The 20,383-nt window shown below is 43.1% G+C and overlaps 1 protein-coding gene across 5 annotated transcripts in view; it reads left to right on the top strand.

The window, feature by feature from the left end:
- Nucleotides 1–6,322: 6,322 nt before the first annotated feature.
- c1qtnf12 (C1q and TNF related 12) overlaps nucleotides 6,323–20,383 on the top strand; it is a 62,161-nt gene continuing 48,100 nt past the window's right edge. For all 5 annotated transcript variants that reach the window (XR_010969647.1, XR_010969646.1, XM_068017310.1 and 2 more), the window contains exon 1: nucleotides 6,323–6,878. Coding sequence is in view for 3 of the 5 variants with exons in the window: in XM_068017310.1 (XP_067873411.1) it covers nucleotides 6,738–6,878 (141 nt within the window). In the remaining 2 variants the exon portion in view is untranslated. The remainder of the gene's footprint in view (nucleotides 6,879–20,383) is intronic.

The raw sequence follows: 20,383 nt of genomic DNA, 5'->3' as shown, positions 1-20,383 counted from the left end.
CCAAAAGTTACAGATGAAGAATTTAATGGCTGGTGGGATGTGAATTAGAACCATTCACCTGCCATAGCAATACATAATTATGTGGTGTGTCTTTCCTTTCACCTAAATGGCACATTTTGCACAGAATTCTTTGCTGATTCAAAATGCTTGGTGGAAATCCTCGGTATTGTCTTTGCAAAATAAAGTGGAAATTTTGCAGGACACTGAGATGGTGTTATAAACTGGTCAGAGATCTGGTGAAATTTTTAAAATTCGACAGTCCACATTGTCTAACTTAACTAAACAACATGGTCTAAAATTATAAATCTCTTTCTGACCAACCAGAACCCAGGCTTGATGATGAAGACCAGATGTTGATTTCACACTATTACGCTAGACACAGAATTAGACACTTTGGACATATAACACTGCTGTCTCATTCTTCAATACATTTACATCATCATTAATGTTTGTAGCACTGATTTATGTCAATAAAATTGATTAAAATTTGTTATCAACTGGATGTAATGGTCAAACTGAGGGCTGCCCACATCAGTCTTTGCAACTGCGTTGCACTGTATTAAAAACATTAATGGGAGTTGAAGACAATGGCCCATAAAACATGTGGCCCTGTGATCGCGCCAATTATGTTGAGATCATGTCCAGCAGTGACCTCTGCTGTTAACCCAAACAGTGTATGTGCAGTCAGGAGGTGGTCACTTAATTGAAATGTTCTTGGCGTTATGGGCGTCTGCAACCCCTGAGGCTGGAAACTGTGACATTTTGTCAATTGAAATTTCAACTATTTATCTGAGGGTCCAGGCCACAGTCCTCTGTCTGGACCTCCACGATGGGCCCCAAAAGGACCATTCAACGGGCCCTTCTCACTTGGAGTACTGGCTGCCAAATTTGCCCTAATCTCCTAGGCCGGGGATACAGGAACTCCCAGTGCAGGAAATTCCTGCCTAGGGCCCAACCTGCTTTGACACCACCTTGTCTAGGGTGGGGAGAGGCTTTTTCCTATGGGAACTCCAAAATCAGGCTGGGAGCCTGATAAGTTAGAAGTCTAGGGTGGGCTAACACCACAAATACTGAGAGAGATTAGTAATGAAATGACAGAGCCACTCACCATTATTCATCAGTTTATTTTTTAGAAATAGTAATTGTACCAAAGGACTGGAATGTACTGAGTGTTAAAAAGCTATTCTAAAAGGACAAAGGGGTAAGCCAGTTAGATCAATTAGTCTCAGGTTAATAGTACGAAACCTGTTAGAGCCCAAAAAAAGAAAATATTAGCGAACGCTTATAAACATAAGCGTCAGTCAACACTGATTTGTAAAGAGTTGGTCATGCTGGTCTAATTGAATCGAATACTTTGAGAAAATCACCAGATGTACAGGCAAAGGGAATGCAGTAGATGTAGTATATCTGCATTTTCAAAATATATTTGATAAAGTGGCACAGAAGAAATTGCAAAAATGATTAAGGCCCATGGAATCGATGGTAAAGTGCAGAAGAAGCATAACCTTTTCAGCCTAGAAAGGAGAGATCTTATATAGGTATGGAAGATAGTTGAATTAAATTTCAAGAGTAGAACAAGGGGGCACAAGTTCAAACTAGTAAACAGTAATTTGAGGAAAGATGTAGGGAAATCCTTCACAAAGAGTGGCGTCACTGTGTGGAATGGCATTCCAGATAGAGTATTGGAAGCAAAATGACTAGAAGCATTTAAGAAACAATTGGATGCTGCAATGTGAGACTTTAGGATTTTTCTGCATGATCAAACCAAATGATTTTCCACATCTGTAACTGTATTATGATCTTGTGAGCAGAAGAGAGGTCAGACCATGTCTTGAATCAGAGGTGGAAACCCGATACCAGGAATGGAAGCAGGCAGGCCTGTGTTGGAAGGTGCGCTTTGATTCTGGGACTGTCAGACTGGTCTTGTTGGAGATAATGACCTTGTTGATGATGGCTTGTTGGAATTAGTCAATGAGGCCTGGGCAAAGTAAACATCCTAATGCTGCCACTCCTGTTGTTGGAGCCTCACTGGGTCCCATGTGGTTCAAACCCTGACCTGCCATATGGGTCATTGTTGGCCAAGGCAGCAACCAAGCAAGAGGGAATCTCCTGAGTACCACCATGGTTACCATCATCTGCATGGCATCAATAACCTGGAGCATTAGAACCCATGGGCAGCAGAGTACTGACATCTGGAACAATGGAAACCTGGGGCAGGAGAGCACTGATGTCTCGAGCACTGGAACCCAGGGGCAGGAAAGCACTGATGTCTTCAGAGTTGTAATCAAACTCTGCTACTGCATTAACAGTAACTGATTTCACAGACTAATCAGGTCCCAGACAATGGCTGACATGGATGGACTGTTTTTTACATCAACAGATTAGTCCAATGGTTAAAGATAAATTTGGGGAATTTTGAACTGTTGCATTCATAGGTTGTGCAGAGAATCAGACAGCACATCAGGTGGCTATTTGGACTCTCATGTCTCTGAAGGCTGTTGGAATAGGATTCTTTTTCCTTTTCAGGTATATATCTAATTCCCTAAATCTGCTTTCACCACCCTTTCAGGCAGTGCATCCTAGATCATGACAACTCAGTAAAAGAAATTCTCCTCTTCCACCAATTATTTTAAATCTCTGTCCTCTGGTTACTGAACCTCCTGCCAGTGGAAACAGTTTCTCCCTACTTTTGTGTATTTCAACACTTGATTAACATAAATCCAATACAGATTGTTAATACATTTCCCCTTCATTACTGACTTTGTGATTGTATAATTTAGACGGCTACATGCTGAGTTGTATGCACCCTGTACACTTTGACAATTACATTTCAGCCTGTAGATGGTAGTGTTTGATAAAAATTCTCCCTTTCCACCTCGTGGCTGCCCGTTGGTTTTCTATTTGTTTTCAAAGGAATGTCTTCACTTTTCTCACACATGGAGCACAGTCATTTTCTTTCTCAATGATAAAACTAAGGTTTAAATCGATAAATGTGGGGGACCATCCTTCACTGCCCAAGTAATGAAAAATGCAAGAACCATGTTCTTTTCCAAATCTTGTAACGTTTAACTGCAGCGAATATGTGAATCAATTGGCAAGTGCCAATAATGGGAAACGCGGTGTCTACAGGTATCAGAGGACGGTGGCAATAAACGTCAGGTTGTTCATCATTATAGAATGGTTTTTATTACCTGTCTTATAAATAAGCTACAGTGACTGAATTCCTCGAGAATTGCCATCCATACCAAACACATGACACTGTCTATAAAACGGAACACTGGATTCTGGTGTGATTCATAAAATGTCTTGTAAAAATTCTTTGCGGAGTTGGGAGAAAGAAATATATTCCAAAGTTGTACTTCCTGGAACACTGCCACTGACTTCAATTTCAATGGTGAGAGTGTCAACTCTTGTGGAATATTTCAAGGGATGTCAGTTTTCACTCTTGTAAGATGTGCTCATTGCAAAGGTTCTCTCTGACACAGGCAATTTAATATTCTCACCATGCAGAGTCACATTTTATTTTGGTAGAGAGTTTTTGTTCCTTCAGAATTTGACAACATAACAGCATGTTGCATTTATATAATGCCTTTGGTGTAGAAAAACATCCCAATGGGCCATTGTCTGGTATAATGAGGGCTTATTTGGGTGACTAGGGGCACTCGTATAACTTTTGATCATCCTTCAAGACTAAAACTAGGAAAATAACAATCATCTCCATGCTTAAATGCATCTAATCAATGTAAGGAACAAACAGACATAGTCCAACCTCATGCCATTATTCTAGAATCAACTGTTGCTTAAAATCGATTTCGGATGCATTCAGGAGCAATGGCTGCAGTTTGGTATTGGTCTCTTTTGAGAACATCATTGGTCGTACATTTCAAGATTTGATCAATGTGAATCCAGTGCAGATTGTTAATACGAAAGCAAAATCCTACAGATGTTGGAAATCTGAAATAAAAACAGAGAATGCCCGAAATACCTCAGCTGGTCAGGCAGCATCTGTGGAGAGAGAAACAGTTCGTGTTTCAGGTTGATGACCTTGGGTCAGAACTGGGAAAAGTTAGAGGTGCAACAGATTTGAAGTAGGTACAGAGGCAGGAAAATGGGGCAAGAGCAAAAGGGAAGAACTTCAGTAGGGTGGACGGCAGGAGAGATTAAATGACCAAAGGGATGACAGTGCAAGGCAAAAGGGGATGGTAATGGGACAAGGAAAGAAACAAAAGATGGGTCTAGAGGAGGTGTAAATGGGAAAAGCAGAATCATTACCAACAGCTGCCATCCAAAAAAAGGGCAGAGAATATGCTCTGAAGTTGCTGAATTCAATGTTGAGTCCAGAAGGCTGTAAAGTGCTAAATCGAAAGATAAAATGCTATTCCTTGAGCTCACCTTGAGCTTCATTGGAACAGTGTAGGAGAGAGAGGTCAGAGTGGGAGTGGGGTGGCAAATTAAAATAACAGGTGACTGGAGGCTCACAATCATGCTCACAGACTGAATGTAGGCCTTCTGCAACAGTCACCCAACCTGCATTTGGTCTCCCCAGTGTATAGGGGACTACATTTTGAGTTGCAAATACAGTATACTAGATCGAAAGATGTACAAGTAAGTCACTGATTCACCTGGAAGGAATGATTGTGGCCCTGAATTGTGGGAAGGGAGGAGGTAGAAGGGTAGGTGTTGCATCTCCTGCAGGTGCCATCGGAAGGGGAGGGGGTGTTGGGGTGATTTAGGAGTGAACTTATTCTCTTCCCAAGAGATTGTTAACACTTTTCCCTTACTCAGTTGCTTTATACTGTGAACTAGATACCTGGTTGCTTAATTGTATGTAACATATACACTTAGTTGTATGTAGCCTACCTAATTGGTTTTATCAACCTGATAGAGTAACTCATGAAACCAACACATGATTTCATTTTCCCCAAACACTCCATTTCCTGGAACCAAAAGTCTTGGCTGTTTTTCCTCAATCTTTGGGGATTGGTTCCTGCTGCTTGTTAAATTACCTTTCAGGATGTCAATTTTTAGTAATGTAGCCACGTTACAACAAGTACATCATTGACTTTAAGTCTTTGTTAAAAGGTAGCGCCTAATGTCCAACAATTTACATTTGTCATTTTGGCATTATTTTGGATGTAATATAAATAAATTAAAAAATATTCTGTTTTTTGAATCGATTACACGGTTTACTCTATCTTCAAACTCCACCAAGAATCCAAATGAACCCCGGATTAAATGTCAACTCTGCCTCACAAAATGAGTATCGACATATCTGCCCAATCAATAAACATTTACAGAAATGACCAAGAAGAACTTGCGTTCTTTTAAAAGTCCTTTTAAAAATCAATATGATTTTACACCAGTTAAGGATTGAAACACGGAATTGCTTTGCGCGTCACGTTTCAAAGCATTTCTTAAAGCGACGTCTGGAAAAATTAAACAGCTTGATAATTTAGTCACCACATGTAACCGAGGGTCTTTGCATTAAAAAAAAATTGTCACTGGGAAACCTCTAGTTGATGTAAAAGGATAAATCCACTCTGACAATCGGTGTCATGATTATGAAGGGGAATTTTACAAATATTTGGAGAAAATATTTCTCTATCTGGCGTCCTTTTGTGTGTGTTTAAAAAAAAAAGTTAGAAAAACATCATAATATTGATCCGGCACAGTGCTGTAGTGGGAGAGAAGTAATGTTGCCAATTCGCTGACGGACGAGGGAGACAATCACACGCCATTATAAAAAAAAAACAAGGTGGTGAAAAGCTGAGGAACTGTTCAGCAGCAAACAGCTCAAGGTCTGGGGAGAAGCTGCAGCGGCTTTCATCATCTCAAAAAAAAAACAGAGCTGAACCTGCAAGATCTGCTGCTGCTGTTAATGGATTAAACAGGCTGCAGCCTCGGTGGCAGTGAGTTCGCTTCGCCCCCCCACCCCCTTCTTAAAGAAATAAGCGGCGGAGGCATGTGAGAAATCGCCAAACAGCCTGTTCAGGAATTGACGTGTTAAGTAAAGTGATTGTGATTGTGCCTGCTGTCAGTTCCATCGCCAGTTCCAGCGGAGCCTTGACATTTAATGCTCAATTTCCTTTGAAAGGAGGATTAATGTTCGGAGGCAGATTATTATTTTAAACATCATCCCTTCCAACCTCCCTTTCCGTTTTCTCCAAAGGTCTGGGACTGAAAGGTGCAAAAAAAAAGAGGGGGGGATTAAAAGGCTTCCAGCATTTGGACTCAGTGTTTTTGCAGAATTGCGGAGATTCAGCGGGGGTAGATCGATCATCAGCAGTGTTGGGGTGGGGGTAAAGGGGGTAGGGGCGATGTTCCCAATGGGTTAACTGGATGCCGACAGTCAGCAGAACGCGGGGACATCTCCACATTTACTGGCGACACTGTTACTGGCGGGAGAGGTTTGACCAGCAATGCTGCAGCTCACCATGTGAACACTGGATATCTAACCAGGACTTGTGATCAATCCGCCAGTCTGCACTTCCATCGAGACTTTTTTACAAACTTCCAACATTTTTTTCTCAAGTTTCCTCAAACGCAGCAAGACGCTTTTTTTAAAAAAAAAATGATATAGTTGTTGTTGGGAGGTCGATTTCGCCTTGAGCTGGTGTTTTCGCAGCGAGTCATCTGATGCCTCTTATTCACCCACGTGTAAGGACGGCTGGCCGCTGAAGTTTTGTTTCTTAATCCTCTTTTTAGTGTTTGTTTTCAAAGCCCGATTTGCGTTGACGATGAGAGGCTGGAGAGTGGCCATCGTGATCATCACCCTAGGGCATCAGTTAGCCCTATACAGGCAGGCGATGGCCAAGAAATCCTTAAGGATAAACCAGCACACTGAGCCCTACAACACTACACTGAGCAACAGTGATGAGGTGAGTTCAGGGTTGCTGCTAACTGGGGCTGGTTATGTGTGTGTTTATGGCCTGTCTCTTCCCTAAGTTGACTCCATTGATCAATCTAGCCCAGTATCCCAGTTTCTCAATGTCCCCGTTACTGTCATTTTTAAAAACATAGTATTGTCTGTCACGTATTCAGATTGGCTTAGTTCATCGCCCTTGTGTCAGCAGGTACTGGAGGGATAGAATAGACTTGGAGAAAGCGGAATACACTGGGCTGAAGTGGGGTCTTGGGTTATATGGGGAACAGTTCCAACTGTGGGCAGATGTGATCGAGCTGTTCAATTATAAATGGAAGGTGAGCCCGGATTATTTCCACTGCTAGGGAAGCTGGAGAGCTCAACATAAGGACTGGATGCCTAAAAGATACATTAAGGGGTTGACATTGACTGCAATGGAGCCGAATAGCAGGCGCTTCGTATAACGGACAGTCGGTCCCACTCCGCCCCTCTTGCGCCACCGCCCGAGACCAATTTCTACCTGTAACTATTTTTTGCGCCGTTATGGGATTTTGAATGTGGATGCTTTTCCGCAAGCAGTAATGGATGGTAAATGCATTCCAAAAGCTTACTAGATAATGACTTTCTAGTCGGGTAATGGGGAGAAAGCAGGAAAATGGGACGGGGCAAAATCAGCCTGAATTCAGCGAAGACAGGAATTGCCTCCTCCTCTCTGTTACATCAGAACATGTAGGCGTGTCCTGATTTTCAGGTCTTGGGGATTATTAATCACAATTTCGTAATTGCCAAAGGATTCTAAATTGTATCGATTTATCAAAAACAAAGTTGCCATTTTGCACATTTAAGATGTAATTTTAGAAAAAAATCTCACCCTGTAGGGAGCGAGCATCTCTGTGTGACAGTAAAGTGGATACCCAACCATAGCTGGGATGAAGGATCTGCTTTGCTCATTGGGATTGAAGGGGTTGAGTTTCTGCTTGTTTCCACTAGTTATATTGATGTCATCCGGGTCGGATGGGCCAGACTGACACACAAGATCAGGGAATTTCAAATCGAAGTGAGTTATACCCCCAACCACTTAAGCTCGTGGTTTCCTCAAACTTTTACACTGGTTCAAGAATCATTCGCCCGAATCCAGCCCCGCACACAAAACTGGGCCCCTCCCCAGGTCAAAATTACCAGCTTCCAACTAATTGCATTGGTTCGAGATTCAGAAAGATTTTTCGCATCAAAAATTATTTAATTGACTGAGAAACTGTTAAATGGTTCAATATAGTTTTTTTTTTAAAGTCATTTTCAGTTATTTAAAATCAGGTTACTCACAAGCAGTGGATTGACTCTGTGATTTGAAATAGAACAGTAAGAAAATTAGGAAGAGAAGGAGGCCATTCAGCCCATCGTGTCTGTGCCGGCTGAAAAAACTAGCCGCCCAATCTAATCCCACCTTTCAGCACCTTGTCCATAGCCTTGCAGGTTACAGCACTTCAGGTGCATGTCCAGGTACCTTTTAAATGAGTTGAGGGTTTCTGCCTCCACCACCGTTCCAGGCAGTGAATTCCAGACATCCACCACCCATCTGGGTGAAAAAGTTTTTCCTCATGGCCCCTCTAATCCTTCTACCAATCACCTTAAATCTGTGCCGCCTGGTAATTGACCTCTCCACTAGGGGAAACAGGTCCTTCCTATCTACTTTATCTAGGCCACTCATAATTTTTATTTTTTATTTTTATTTAGAGATACAGCACTGAAACAGGCCCTTCGGCCCACCGAGTCTGTACCGACCATCAACCACCCATCCATACTAATCCTATATTCCTACCACATCTCCACCTTTCCCTACCACCTACCTATACTAGGGGCAATTTAAAATGGCCAATTTAACTATCAACCTGCAAGTCTTTTTTGGCTGTGGGAGGAAACCGGAGCACCCGGAGGAAACCCACGCAGACACAGGGAGAACTTGCAATCTCCACACAGGCAGTATCCGGAATTGAACCCGGGTCGCTGGAGCTGTGAGGCTGCGGTGCTAACCACTGCACCACTGTGCCGCCCAAATTTTGTACAGCTCAATTAAGTCACCCCTCAAAAATGTAAATTTTTTTGTGAATACCCCATTTTCACTTGTATTAATCAAACAACATCTTGCATTTATATAGCACCTTTAATGTGGCAAAACATCCCAAGGCACTTTGCAGGAGTGTTATCAAACAGAATTTGACTCTGAGCTACATAAGGAGATATTAGTGCAGATGGTCAGAGGTAGGTTTTAAGGAGGAAATAGAGGTAGAGAGGAATAGGGAGGGAATTCGAGAGCTTAGTGTTTCAGCTGCTGAAGGTGCAGCCGCCACTGGTGGAGCGATTAATATCGGGTGCGCAAGAGACCAGAATGTGAGAGAAGCAGGCATCGCAGAGGGTTGTAGGGGGTGAAGGAGGTTACAGAGACAGGGAGGGGTGAGGCAATGGAGGAATTTGAAAACAATGAAGAGAATTTTAAAATTGAGGCCTTGCTTAATCGCGGGCCATTGTCGGTCAGCGAGCACAGGGATGATGGATAAACGGGATGTGGTGTGAGTTAGGATACAGGGAGCAGATTTCTGAATGAGCTTAATTTTATGGAGGTCAAGTTGGTCTAACGATAACAAAGGTATTGATGAGGGTTTCAGCAGCAGATGAGCTGAGGTAGGGGTGGAGTTGAGCGATGTTACAGAGGTAGAAACGGGTGGTCTTAGTGATGATCCGAATATGTGGTCAAAAGCGCATTTCGAGGTCAAATAAGACACAAAGGATGTGAACAGTTTGGTTCAGCCTCAGACTATTGCCGGGTAGACGGATGGAGCCGGTAGCCGGGAACCAAGTTTATGGCAGGTTACCACCCTTAAGCACATCAGGAATGCTTTTAATGGAAAAGAAAAGGAACAGTTACATTCTGTAATGCTGCCTGGTAGCACAGGCTCATGGGAGATTTTACACTTGTGATTATAGAAATTAATTTTAGCAGAAAGTTGAAGTGTAACCTAGCCAGTGTAATTCAAGCATATTTCAAGGTGGATGTGGAAAGGATGTTTCCTCTTGTGGGTGAGTCCAGATCGAGGCGGCACTGTTTTAAAATTGGGGGTCGCCCTTTTAGGACAGAGATGAGGAAAATAGTTTTCTCCTAGAGGGTTGTGTGACTTTGGAACTCTCTGCCTCAGAAGGTGGTGAAGGCGGGGCCATTGAATATTTTTAAGGTGGCAGTAGATAGATTCTTGTTAGGCGAGGGAATCAAAGGTTATTGGGGATAGATGGGAGTGTGGAATTTGAGACACAAACAGATCAGCCATTATTGAATGATGGAGCAGGCTCGAGGGGCCGAATGGCCTCCTTCTGCTCCTAATTCATATGATTGTGCCCAAAGCGGTAACTCTAACCCAAAGATTACAAGGTTCTGACAGTGGAAACAGTTTGCCAAAGCTATTGGAGAAATACCAATTAAGGATGTTGATTGGTGTTGATTGGAGGGTGACACTTGAAGGGAATGTAGACTCGCCACCTATAAATCTAGCTCAGAGATGGCTGTGAGAGAACAAAGACTTCATCAAACCCAGTAAAAGCGGAACAATGTGGACTTTCCTCTTGCACAGTCTGTCTTTGACTTGTCTGTTGAGGAGTAAGATGAACTGAGAGAGTGCACAAATGCATGACTCTCAGAAGAAGACAACCTGCACCCGCCTCCCCATAGGAATGAACTACAGGATGGAAAGTTTCATCAATTCCTGGATCATTCTCATTTCTGGGGGCAATAGTATTTCCGCAGAGGTGCAGAGGCAGCAATAATCGTATGAGATTTTAGGTCATGCATGGCATCAACTATAAAGGCTTCCATTCCATCAAGGTGGCAGTGGTCTGTGATGGATAGAAGAATATGCAATACAACATTCCCAGAATCAATAGATGACTTCTGCACCCTCAGCAACTCCTGAATGGCTGCAGCCTTGATTGCAAATCCTCTTGTTTCCTGTGGTTCTCAGTTCTTGGGGTATTGAGTTTTCTCTATCAGCTTCTCTCAGTAATGATGTCTCCCCCTTTTCCTGGACAGCGTGCTAATTTAGCATATTTTGGATGTCAAAGAGTATGTTATTTCAGCTGGGAATACGGAGCTATTTGTATCTGTGATCAATGTCTTCATCCCACTCAACCTGTCATCCATTTACGCAAAAGAAACAGAAAATGCTGGAAAGACTCAGCAGGTCTGGCAGCATCTGTGGGGTGAGAAACAGAGTTACGTTTCAGGTCGATGACCTTTCATCAGAACTACAGAATAGAATTTTTTTTATCAGTTATTCAATCATACTAGTTTCTGGGGCTATTAGCATTTCCACGGAGCAGCAGAGCAACGGTGCAGAGGCAGCAACAACCTGTCATTTTAAGTCATGCATGTCCAGCATCTGCAATATTTGGCTTTTGTATCCATTTAAGCAAATTCATTTACAAAATCAGAGAAAGCAATGGGGGCTAAATATTTATAACCATTGTACCCTGAGGAGCATTCATTCCCTGAGTGCCAAACTCAGAAAAAGAAAATGGGGCATAGACCAGTTCCACTAGGTTGTTGCCCAGGGAAACCAGAGAATTCGGGCCACCCCCACCCCCCCGCCCCCCACCACAACCCCCTGCCCAATGGTGCAGAGCCAATATATTCATGGAAATGAGGCAGGAGGGAGGGATTCCTCTTCAATATCCTGTTTTTGCAATCCAGAGTCATCCAGCCGCAGTGGGGACTTGTGTTGGGACCCTTCCTCAGATCGACCAGTCTGATGGCCTCGGTAGCAAGCCGAAGACAGAACCTAAAGTAATTTGGCCTTTTTCAAATTTTCTGGTCAGTTCTTGGGTCTGGAGGCCTTCTGCTTTAATTCTTCAACAACTGCCAGTAAGTCTTCAGGCCAGTGGGCGGGCCTACTCCCCTTTCTGGCATCAATTCCCAATGCAAAGCCCTCCCAGGCATTGGGCCTACATGGAAGGTGCTGTTCATCAAAATCAGATGGAGCCTAGCCTAAAGTGGGAGCAGCGAGCTTTGGATGTGCTGTGCCTGTCCAGTGTCGAGGCGAAGAGGTGCCAGGAACACTGGCCCGATGAAATTAGGCAACTCAAACTAATACGGGCATACAAGAAAACTGGGCTTTATAAAATATAGTTCATCTAAACTCTCCCCAACCCTTTTCCACAGTTAGACTGGTCTCTTAGAATGAAAATAATCTCTTGACGGGGGATAGCAGGGTGGGACAACAATATACTGTCAACTGGAACTGTGAATGTTAATAGTCCAGTCTTCACATGTCCTTCAGTAACAGCATGTTGTTTCAAGCCATATCATAAAGTTAGGAGTTCACATGATATATGAATTACATGCTTACGGAGCTCTTTTGTCTAAATGACCTTCGCAGTCTACCAAGAACTGAAGAATCTGTGAATAGACCCTATTTTATCTACTTTTTTGACAAAGGGAAGCTGACATTTTAAAGACGTATTGCCAAACAAAAATGCAATTAGATACAAGAAAACTGGGCTTTATAAAATACAGTTCATCTAAACTCTCCCACAGTGGTGCAGTGGTTAGCACCACAGCCTCATAGCTCCCAGCGACCCAGGTTCAATTCTGGGTACTGCCTGTGTGGAGTTTGCAAGTTCTCCCTGTGACCGTGTGGGTTTCCTCCGGGTGCTCTGGTATCCTCCCATAGCTGAGGACTTGCAGGTTGATAGGTAAATTGGCCATTATAAATTGCCCCTAGTATAGGTAGATGGTAGGGGAATTGAGGAAGGATGGGGTAGGAATATGGGATTAGTATAAATGGCTGGTTGATGGTCGGCACAGACTCGGTGGGCCGAAAGGCCTGTTTCAGTGCTGTATCTCTAAATAAATAAAAGCTTGTAACTTTAGAACCATTCTGGGCAACATTTATGCACGCAAATCATTTTCAACATGCAACCACAACTGAACCATATTTGAGTCTGGCATTGCATAATAATAATTCATATAAACAATTGCTAATTATGAATTGAATGGCCATGAGTAATATACATGAGAACCTGTAATGCAAGAACCTGGAAATTATATCTAGCACATCAGATGAACTAGTTCCCCAGGAATGAACACACTATCACGCCAACTGTTTTTGGCTTTGGGCCTAAGATGTGTGACCATTATTCATTAAGCCTTTTTGAAATCCCCTTCAGCCAGTGGAGCTTCTTCACCTCCTTTGTTTGGTGCATGATCCTGTTCTGCTGGCTCGGAAACCTGCTTGTGTAGTTTGGTGCCTGGGCTGGTGCCAAGTGGTTGACCATCTTTTGGTTTGGCATGTTATGCCAGTTGTGGCTTGACCTAGGTCGCTCATTGGGTGGATAAGGCACTCTGGCTAAACGTCTCTTCTACGAGAGCCTCCCATATGTTTCTAGCTATTTACAAATGTGAATCAATGAGGTTATTCACCTGGTTCCTTGTTTTGCTGAGGCCTGGTTTATTACTTGAGTGTGGGTGCTTCCTTCTCCATCTGCTCCATGCTTAAGCCACTTTGGATGTTGCACATGTGAAGCACACTGTGCTGATCTTGGAGACCTTGGTGTGAGTATATATTGTAGAATGCTCTCTGATCTATCCACGTATTTGCAGTGCTGCTTCAAGATGCTCATTATGAATTCACTGATTACCCTGATGGTTGTGCACACCTCAATGTGCCTGCGCTTCATTGATAATGTTGGCGTTTAGAGGTGTCATGAGCCAAGGCTTGAGTGTGCAGCCCTGGCCTCCTCGGTGCCAACCTTGTACTCTTCTTTCTGACTTGAATAGTGCGAGCACCGTGAACAGTCTTGTAATGAAGATGTCATGATTGAAAAGTAAGAATTCATGTGGCTTTGATAAGGTAAATCAGGAAAAACTAATTCCACCAATTGATGAGTCATTAACTAGAGGGCATAAGTTTATAAAGATCACCAAAATGTTGGTAATTGGCCAACTGTTGAGCACTTTACTCTTTACAGGAAACACCTGGGATGAAATACACTTTTGCTTCATGTGTTAACGTCACTTTAAAAGAGGGTTTCTTCAGTTTAGGTGGATCATCTTATTTGTGTTCATTGGCAAGTCCACATGGGTGACAAAACAGTTAATGGCATGCGTGTGAGAACAAGAGCAGGATAATTATTTTTGATTGCCAATCCATTGAGGGCAAATCTAACCTTGTTTTGCCTCACACATATAAACATTGTTCCAGGAAATCCTGTCAGGCCAGAGTGTTGCTGTTGAATCCTAATTTAATTGACAACCTTTTCTACTGTATTTGTTTAAACTTTGTCCCATTTTGGCCTCAAAGCTCTAAGGTGGCAGAGGGGGGAGGAGGGGCGGTGACATTAATCAAGATTTCTTTACTGATTAACTGCTCCATCAGGTAGCTTTTGAGCTGCAGCTAGTTTTTCATCATGGATGGATGTTTCTAAGTTCAGATAATTATCAATGTTTTGTGATATTTATTGCTTATAAAGTTGGTTTAAAGAACTAGTGAGAAATCAAATATACTTCTATTGTAATTTGGTGAAATCTGTGTTTTCTGTTGCTCTGTAATTTTACCTAATAAATGAGTGTGTCAGTGTGAGATGGGTGTGTCAGTGTGAGTTGTGTCAGTGTGAGTTGTGTCAGTGTGAGATGAGTGTGTCAGTGTGAGATGAGTGTGTCAGTGTGAGATGGGTGTGTCAGTGTGAGATGGGTGTGTCGGTGTGAAAAGGGTGTGCTGGTGTGTGAAGGGTGTGTCAGTGTGAGATGGGTGTGTCAGTGTGAGGGGTGTGTCTTTGTGAGATGGGTTTGTCAGTCTGAGTTGTGTCGGTGTGAGTTGGGTGTGTCAGTGTGAGATGGGTGTGTCGGTGTGAGATGTGTCGGTGTGTGAGATGGGTGTCTCATTGTGAGTTGTGTCAGTGTGAGATGGGTGTGCCAGTGTGAGATTGGTGTGTGTGTGTGAGATGTGTGTGTCATTGTGAGATGGGTGTGTCAGTGTGAGATGTATGTGTGTGTGAGATGTATGTGTGTGTGAGATGTATGTGTGTGTGAGATGGGTGTGTCAGTGTGAGATGGGTGTGTCAGTGTGAGATGGGCGTGTGTGTGAGATGGGTGTGTCAGTGTGAGATGGTTGTGTGTGAGATGGGCTTGTTTGTGAAGTGGGTGTGTGTGTGAGATGGGTGTGTGTGTAAGATTGGTGTGAGTGTGAGATGGGTGTGTGTGAGATGGGTGTGTCAGTGTGAGATGCGTGTGTCAGTGTGAGGTGTGTGTGTGTGTGAGATGGCTCAGCTGGTGTGAGATGGGTGAGTTGGCATGAGATAGCGTGTCAGTGTGAGATGGGTGTGTCAATGTGAGATGTGTGTGTGTCTGATAGTTGTATCTGTGTGAGGTTGTTGTTTCACTGTGAGATGGGAGTGTGTGAGATAGTTGTGTGAGTGTGAGATGGGTGTGTGTGAGATGGGTCATGTGAGATAGTTGTGTCAGTGTGAGATGGGTGTGTGTCAGATAGTTGTGTCAGTGTGAGATGGGTGTGTGTGAGATGGGTGTGTCAGTGTGAGATGGGTGTGTCAGTGTGAGATGGGTGTGTCAGTGTAAGATGTGTCTTTTGGTGTGCGATGGATGTGTTGGTGTGAGATAGCGTGTCAGTGTGAGATCGGTGTGTCAGTTTGAGATGGGTGTGCTGGTGTGAGATGGGTGTGCTGGTGTGAGATGGGTGTGAAGGTGTGAGATGGGTGTGACAGTGTGAGGGGTGTGAGAGTGTGAGTTGTGTCAGTGTGAGATGGGTGTGTGTGTAAGATGGGTGTGACAGTGTGAGATGGGTGTGCTGGTATGAGATGGGTGAGTCATTGTGAGATGGGTGTGTCAGCGTGAGTTGTGTCAGTATGAGATGGGTGTGTCAGTGTGAGATGGGTGTGTTTGTGAGATGGGTGTGTCAGTGTGAGATGAGTGTGTCAGTGAGGGGTGTGTCAGTGTGAGATGGGTGTGTTTGTGAGATGGGTGTGTGTGTGAAATGGGTGTGTCAGTGTGAAATGCGTGTGTGTCTGTGATAGTTGTGTCTGTGTGAGATAGTTGTGTCAGTGTGAGATGGGTCTTTTGCTATGAGATGGGTGTGTTGGTGTGGGATAGCGTGTCAGTGTGAGATGGTTGTGTCAGTGTGAGATGGGTGAGTCACTGTGAGATGGGTGTGCTGGTGTGAGATGGGTGTGTCAGTGTGAGATGAGTGTGCTGGTATGAGATAAGTGTGTCAGTGTGAGATGGGTGTGTCAATTAGTATGAGATGTCTCTTGCTATTTAATACTGTTAGCTATGGCTCAGCAGGGAGCACTTTACCTCTGAGTCACAAAGTTCTGGGTTCAGTCCCCACTCCAGGTCCTGAGGGCAAAAAGCAAGGCTGACACTCCAGTGAGGGTTCACAGTGGTGTCATGCTAGGCCCCACCTGCCAAGAATGAGGCACATTCATTTTGTCATGAACATTAATTTTAAACTGTTACTGGAGTGAAGAAAGGACTTGTTAAACAGATCAGCCGTTGCTGGAAAAGACATTTGCATATTAATAGATGGTGCTTGGAAGGACAAAGGACCATTCCCTGACACATTCAACCCACAGTGGACCTTGATCAGGTATTGTGTGTAACAGGAGCATTCCAGAGACTGCTAAGGTGATACAATCCAAGATGTGGTCAAACCAGTTAGTCACATGGCTAACCTGCTGGGCAACCTGGGGTTTTCTGAATTGTACAAAGAGTTTGAACTCAGAGTGTCTGTTTGCTCCTGGACTGAGAAGATCTCTCTCCAGTCTGCTCCCATCTCTTTCTCACAAGCCTCTGAATCCACTGACGACACATGAACCCCAAGAGAGAAAAGTCTCCGACAGTGAACAAGGTTTAAGAAGAATACTGGGCCCCAACGAAAAGCAAGATCTACCTACAATCAAGGACTTGAAAAACCGTAACAATAACTCTTCAGATATTGCCTCAAACTTTTCCACTTTATTTTTCTTCTGCTCTTTTTTGTCTCTATTTGCATGTGTGCATTGCGTATGCATGTTAGCGTGGGCGCGTCATACATTCGTAGGTGTCAACCGAATTAGAGTTTAAGTTTAATAAATTTCAACTTTTCTTCTTTAAACCTAAGAAAGCCTCTTTGTGCTGGTTTCTTTGCCTTATAATTGGAAAGCGGTGAACTAGGGTTCACCAGGGGCGGGGGCTAAAAACACGGTGTGTTTAAAATTAAACCCTGTTACAGTAAGACCAGGTGAAGGTTGAGAGGGAGCCCTAGACACCTTTCTCACCTGGTCGTAACAATAGCCATTGCTCAACATTTTTTCAGATCTCTCTGTATTCCTTTGAAGTCTGGCCCTTTAAGTAACATTTTTTTGGCATAAGCTTTCAGTTTTTAATTAAAATGAGTAAAGGTTACATTGTTCTGTAAAGAGCGAAAAGTTAGATCAATACATGTTTCTGAAGGTTCTTGTCAATCTTTTGTGAGCACAGTGTGAAATGTTGATGACATTAACAGGAGGATGCAGGGAGCTTTACTCTCAATGGCACAGTTATTCGTGATGGGATGAATGCATGCTTGATAATCGAGTCAGTTTGAGTGAGTCCCCTAGGCTTCAGGTGGGCTGGAGGATGTGCTTGTCTTGCCGACACCATTGGCTTGGATATTGTCCTGTGCTTGACTTTGGTAAGAGTGATTTGGGGACTTGTGTCCTGTAGCTGTGTGTCTAAGCTCTTGTCCAGAAGTCATGGGGAGTTGTACACACCCAGGAAGAGACCCCAGAAAACCTGGTTTGATCCCACGTGTACCATGCATTACACATTTGGACTGGCAAGGGGCACTCCTGATGCAGCAGAACTGGACCAGGTCAGGAGATTTGCATTCCCCATTTTGACGCATGTTTTTGGAACCAAACAATTCGGAAATACAAATGTCAACAGATGATCAGGGATAACAAAAACTAAATTGAGAAACAGAACACAACCAGCACCTTATTGACTACACAAGCATATTATGAATTGAACCTATGATAAAAGTGAATACATCAGACATACAAGTAATGCTAAGTAATTCATTAAGATAGGGACTTCTAAAGTGTGATTCTGTGATCCACCTCTCCAAGTAAAGAATGGTGCACTTAGGGAGTGAATCTCTGGAAATTCTGAGCGTACTGCTTATAATTTTCCATTCATTGAAAATAACAGTTAGATAGAATGAGTTCTGGAGCCATGTGGTCCTGGCAGAACTCAAACTAAGCATCAGTTGAGCAGGTTATTGGTGAGCAGGTGCTGCCTGATGGCACTGTTGATGACTCCTTCTATCACTTTGCAGATGATTGAGAGTTGGCTGATCGAAGGGTAATTGGCCTGGTTGGATTTGTCCTTTTGTCCAGACAAACCTGGCCTATTTTCTTTATTGTCGGGTATTGCCAGTTTTATAACTGTACTTGAGCAACTTGGCTAGCAGCATGCCTGTTTTGGAACACATGTCTTCAGAATAACAGCTGGGATTTTGTCGTGATCCATAGCCTTTTCTGTGTACAGTGCACTCAGTTTCAGAGTTATATTCTCTGGATGTTGAAAGAATGAGAGATGATCTCATTGAAACATATAAAAATCTTCAGGATAGAGATTGTTCCCCCTGGCTGGAGAGTCTCGATCTAGTGGTCATAATATCAGAGTAAGGGATCAGCAATTTAGGACTGAGATGAGTAGAAATTTCTTCACTCAGAGGATTGTGAATCTTTGGAATTCTCTTCCCCAGAGGACTGTGGATACTCAGTCAGAGTATATTTAAGACTGAGATCGAAAGATTCTTTGGGACTTAGAGAATCACGGGATATGGGGATAGGTCGGGAAAGTGGTGATGTAGTTCAGCTATGTACCACACCTGCCAAATGGAAACATATTAATTTCGTCAGATGGAACACTATTTGAACCCTTTTGCTAGACATTGCACAGAACTCATTTAAAAAAAGACCACAGAGTAGGACAGCTGAAACATGGCTGCACATTTGCATTCTGAGAGACAGTTGAATAGAGAGTCAATGGGAGTGCTCACTGAATCAATTAACAAGATTGGTCTGGGCAATCATAATAATTAACCTTCTTTGTCTGTGTAAGAGCCAGAGTTCCACACTGCTCCGAGTGTGACTGGAGAACTTTGAAAATCAACAACCCTCGCAGATGAAGCTGTTTCAAACAAAGAGCTGGTCACATGACTTACCTGCTGGCCTGACTGGGACCTGTTTGAATTGTGCCTCACAGAAAGGTTTGAGCGGACAGCAATTTGAAGACCAAAGAGAAGGAAACACTTTCTCTCTGTCACTTTCTCAAGTAAATTCCCAGGGACCCACAGAAGCAGCTTAAGCCTCAAGACAGAAACCACTTCAGCCTTCTGGTACCAGAGAAGCAAGTTTGAAAGTGTGCATTGAGTGCCAGCGAGAACTACAAGACCGCAATTCCAACCAAGGACTTTACAGAAAAACTAAAGACAGTAACTGAATTCCATTTACTACTGTAAACCACCCCCCCCCCTTAATTCTTTCTCCCCTCTGTATCTATTTGTGTGCATGTTTATCTCATATGCATGCTAGCGTGGTCGTGTTGCATCCTTTTAGTAATTTTAACTGAGTTAGAGTGTTAAGGCTAATAAACTTGCATCTTCCTTGTTTAGACCTAAGAAAACCTGTCTGGTTGGTTCATTTTGCAATTACAATTAGAGAGCAGTGAGCAAGGACTCACTAAGAGGTTAAGCTAAAAACACTGTGTTTTAAAAGTTAAACCCTGTTATGGCACAAGCAGGAAAAGGGCACAAGCCCAGCCTGAGACCCCTTCCTCACCTGGTTGTAACAACGTATTGAATGGCGGAACAGGTTTGAGGGGCCTTATGGTCTACTCCTGCTCCTAATTCAAACGTTCTTATGTTCTTGATATTATCTGGAGTAAATTGAATTGGCTGAAGATTGGCATTTGTGATGCTGGGAGGAAGCTGAGAAGATTATCCACTCAGCACAATTGGCTGAAGATGGTAATGAATGCTTCAGCACAGTGTCCAGTTTTCCAGCCAATCTTTTACACCATCCTAAAGGGCTATCAAATAACCTGTTTGAAGTGCTTCATTTTATGGTAATGGTAGCAACCATTTTCTCTTCTATTGCCGTCCACTTCATCTTTCACAATCCTCATCACAATACGCTATACCCGCTGTGCTGAAACTATTTGTGTGCATGTGTGTACGTATATTATCTGGATTTGGGCAAAGGGGTAAAATGCCAGAATTTGCAGATGATACAAAAATAGGCCTCCTGGTTCACTGTGAAGAGGACTGCAATTGACTTTAGGAGGACATAAACAAACTAGTAGTTCGGCCAAATAAATATCAGATGGAATTTAATGTGGAGAAATGTGAAGTGATACATTTTTGGGGAAAGAATAAGGGGAGGACATATACTCTATAAAGTAAAACTTTAAGAGGAGCAAAGAGAGCTATGGGCTCAGAT

This window comes from Heterodontus francisci, chromosome 37 (genome assembly GCF_036365525.1).
Source record: "Heterodontus francisci isolate sHetFra1 chromosome 37, sHetFra1.hap1, whole genome shotgun sequence".
NCBI classification, from domain to species: Eukaryota; Metazoa; Chordata; class Chondrichthyes; order Heterodontiformes; family Heterodontidae; genus Heterodontus; species Heterodontus francisci.
The sequence above is the reverse complement of the archived record's forward strand: the minus strand, read 5'-3'. Positions and strand labels throughout refer to the sequence as shown.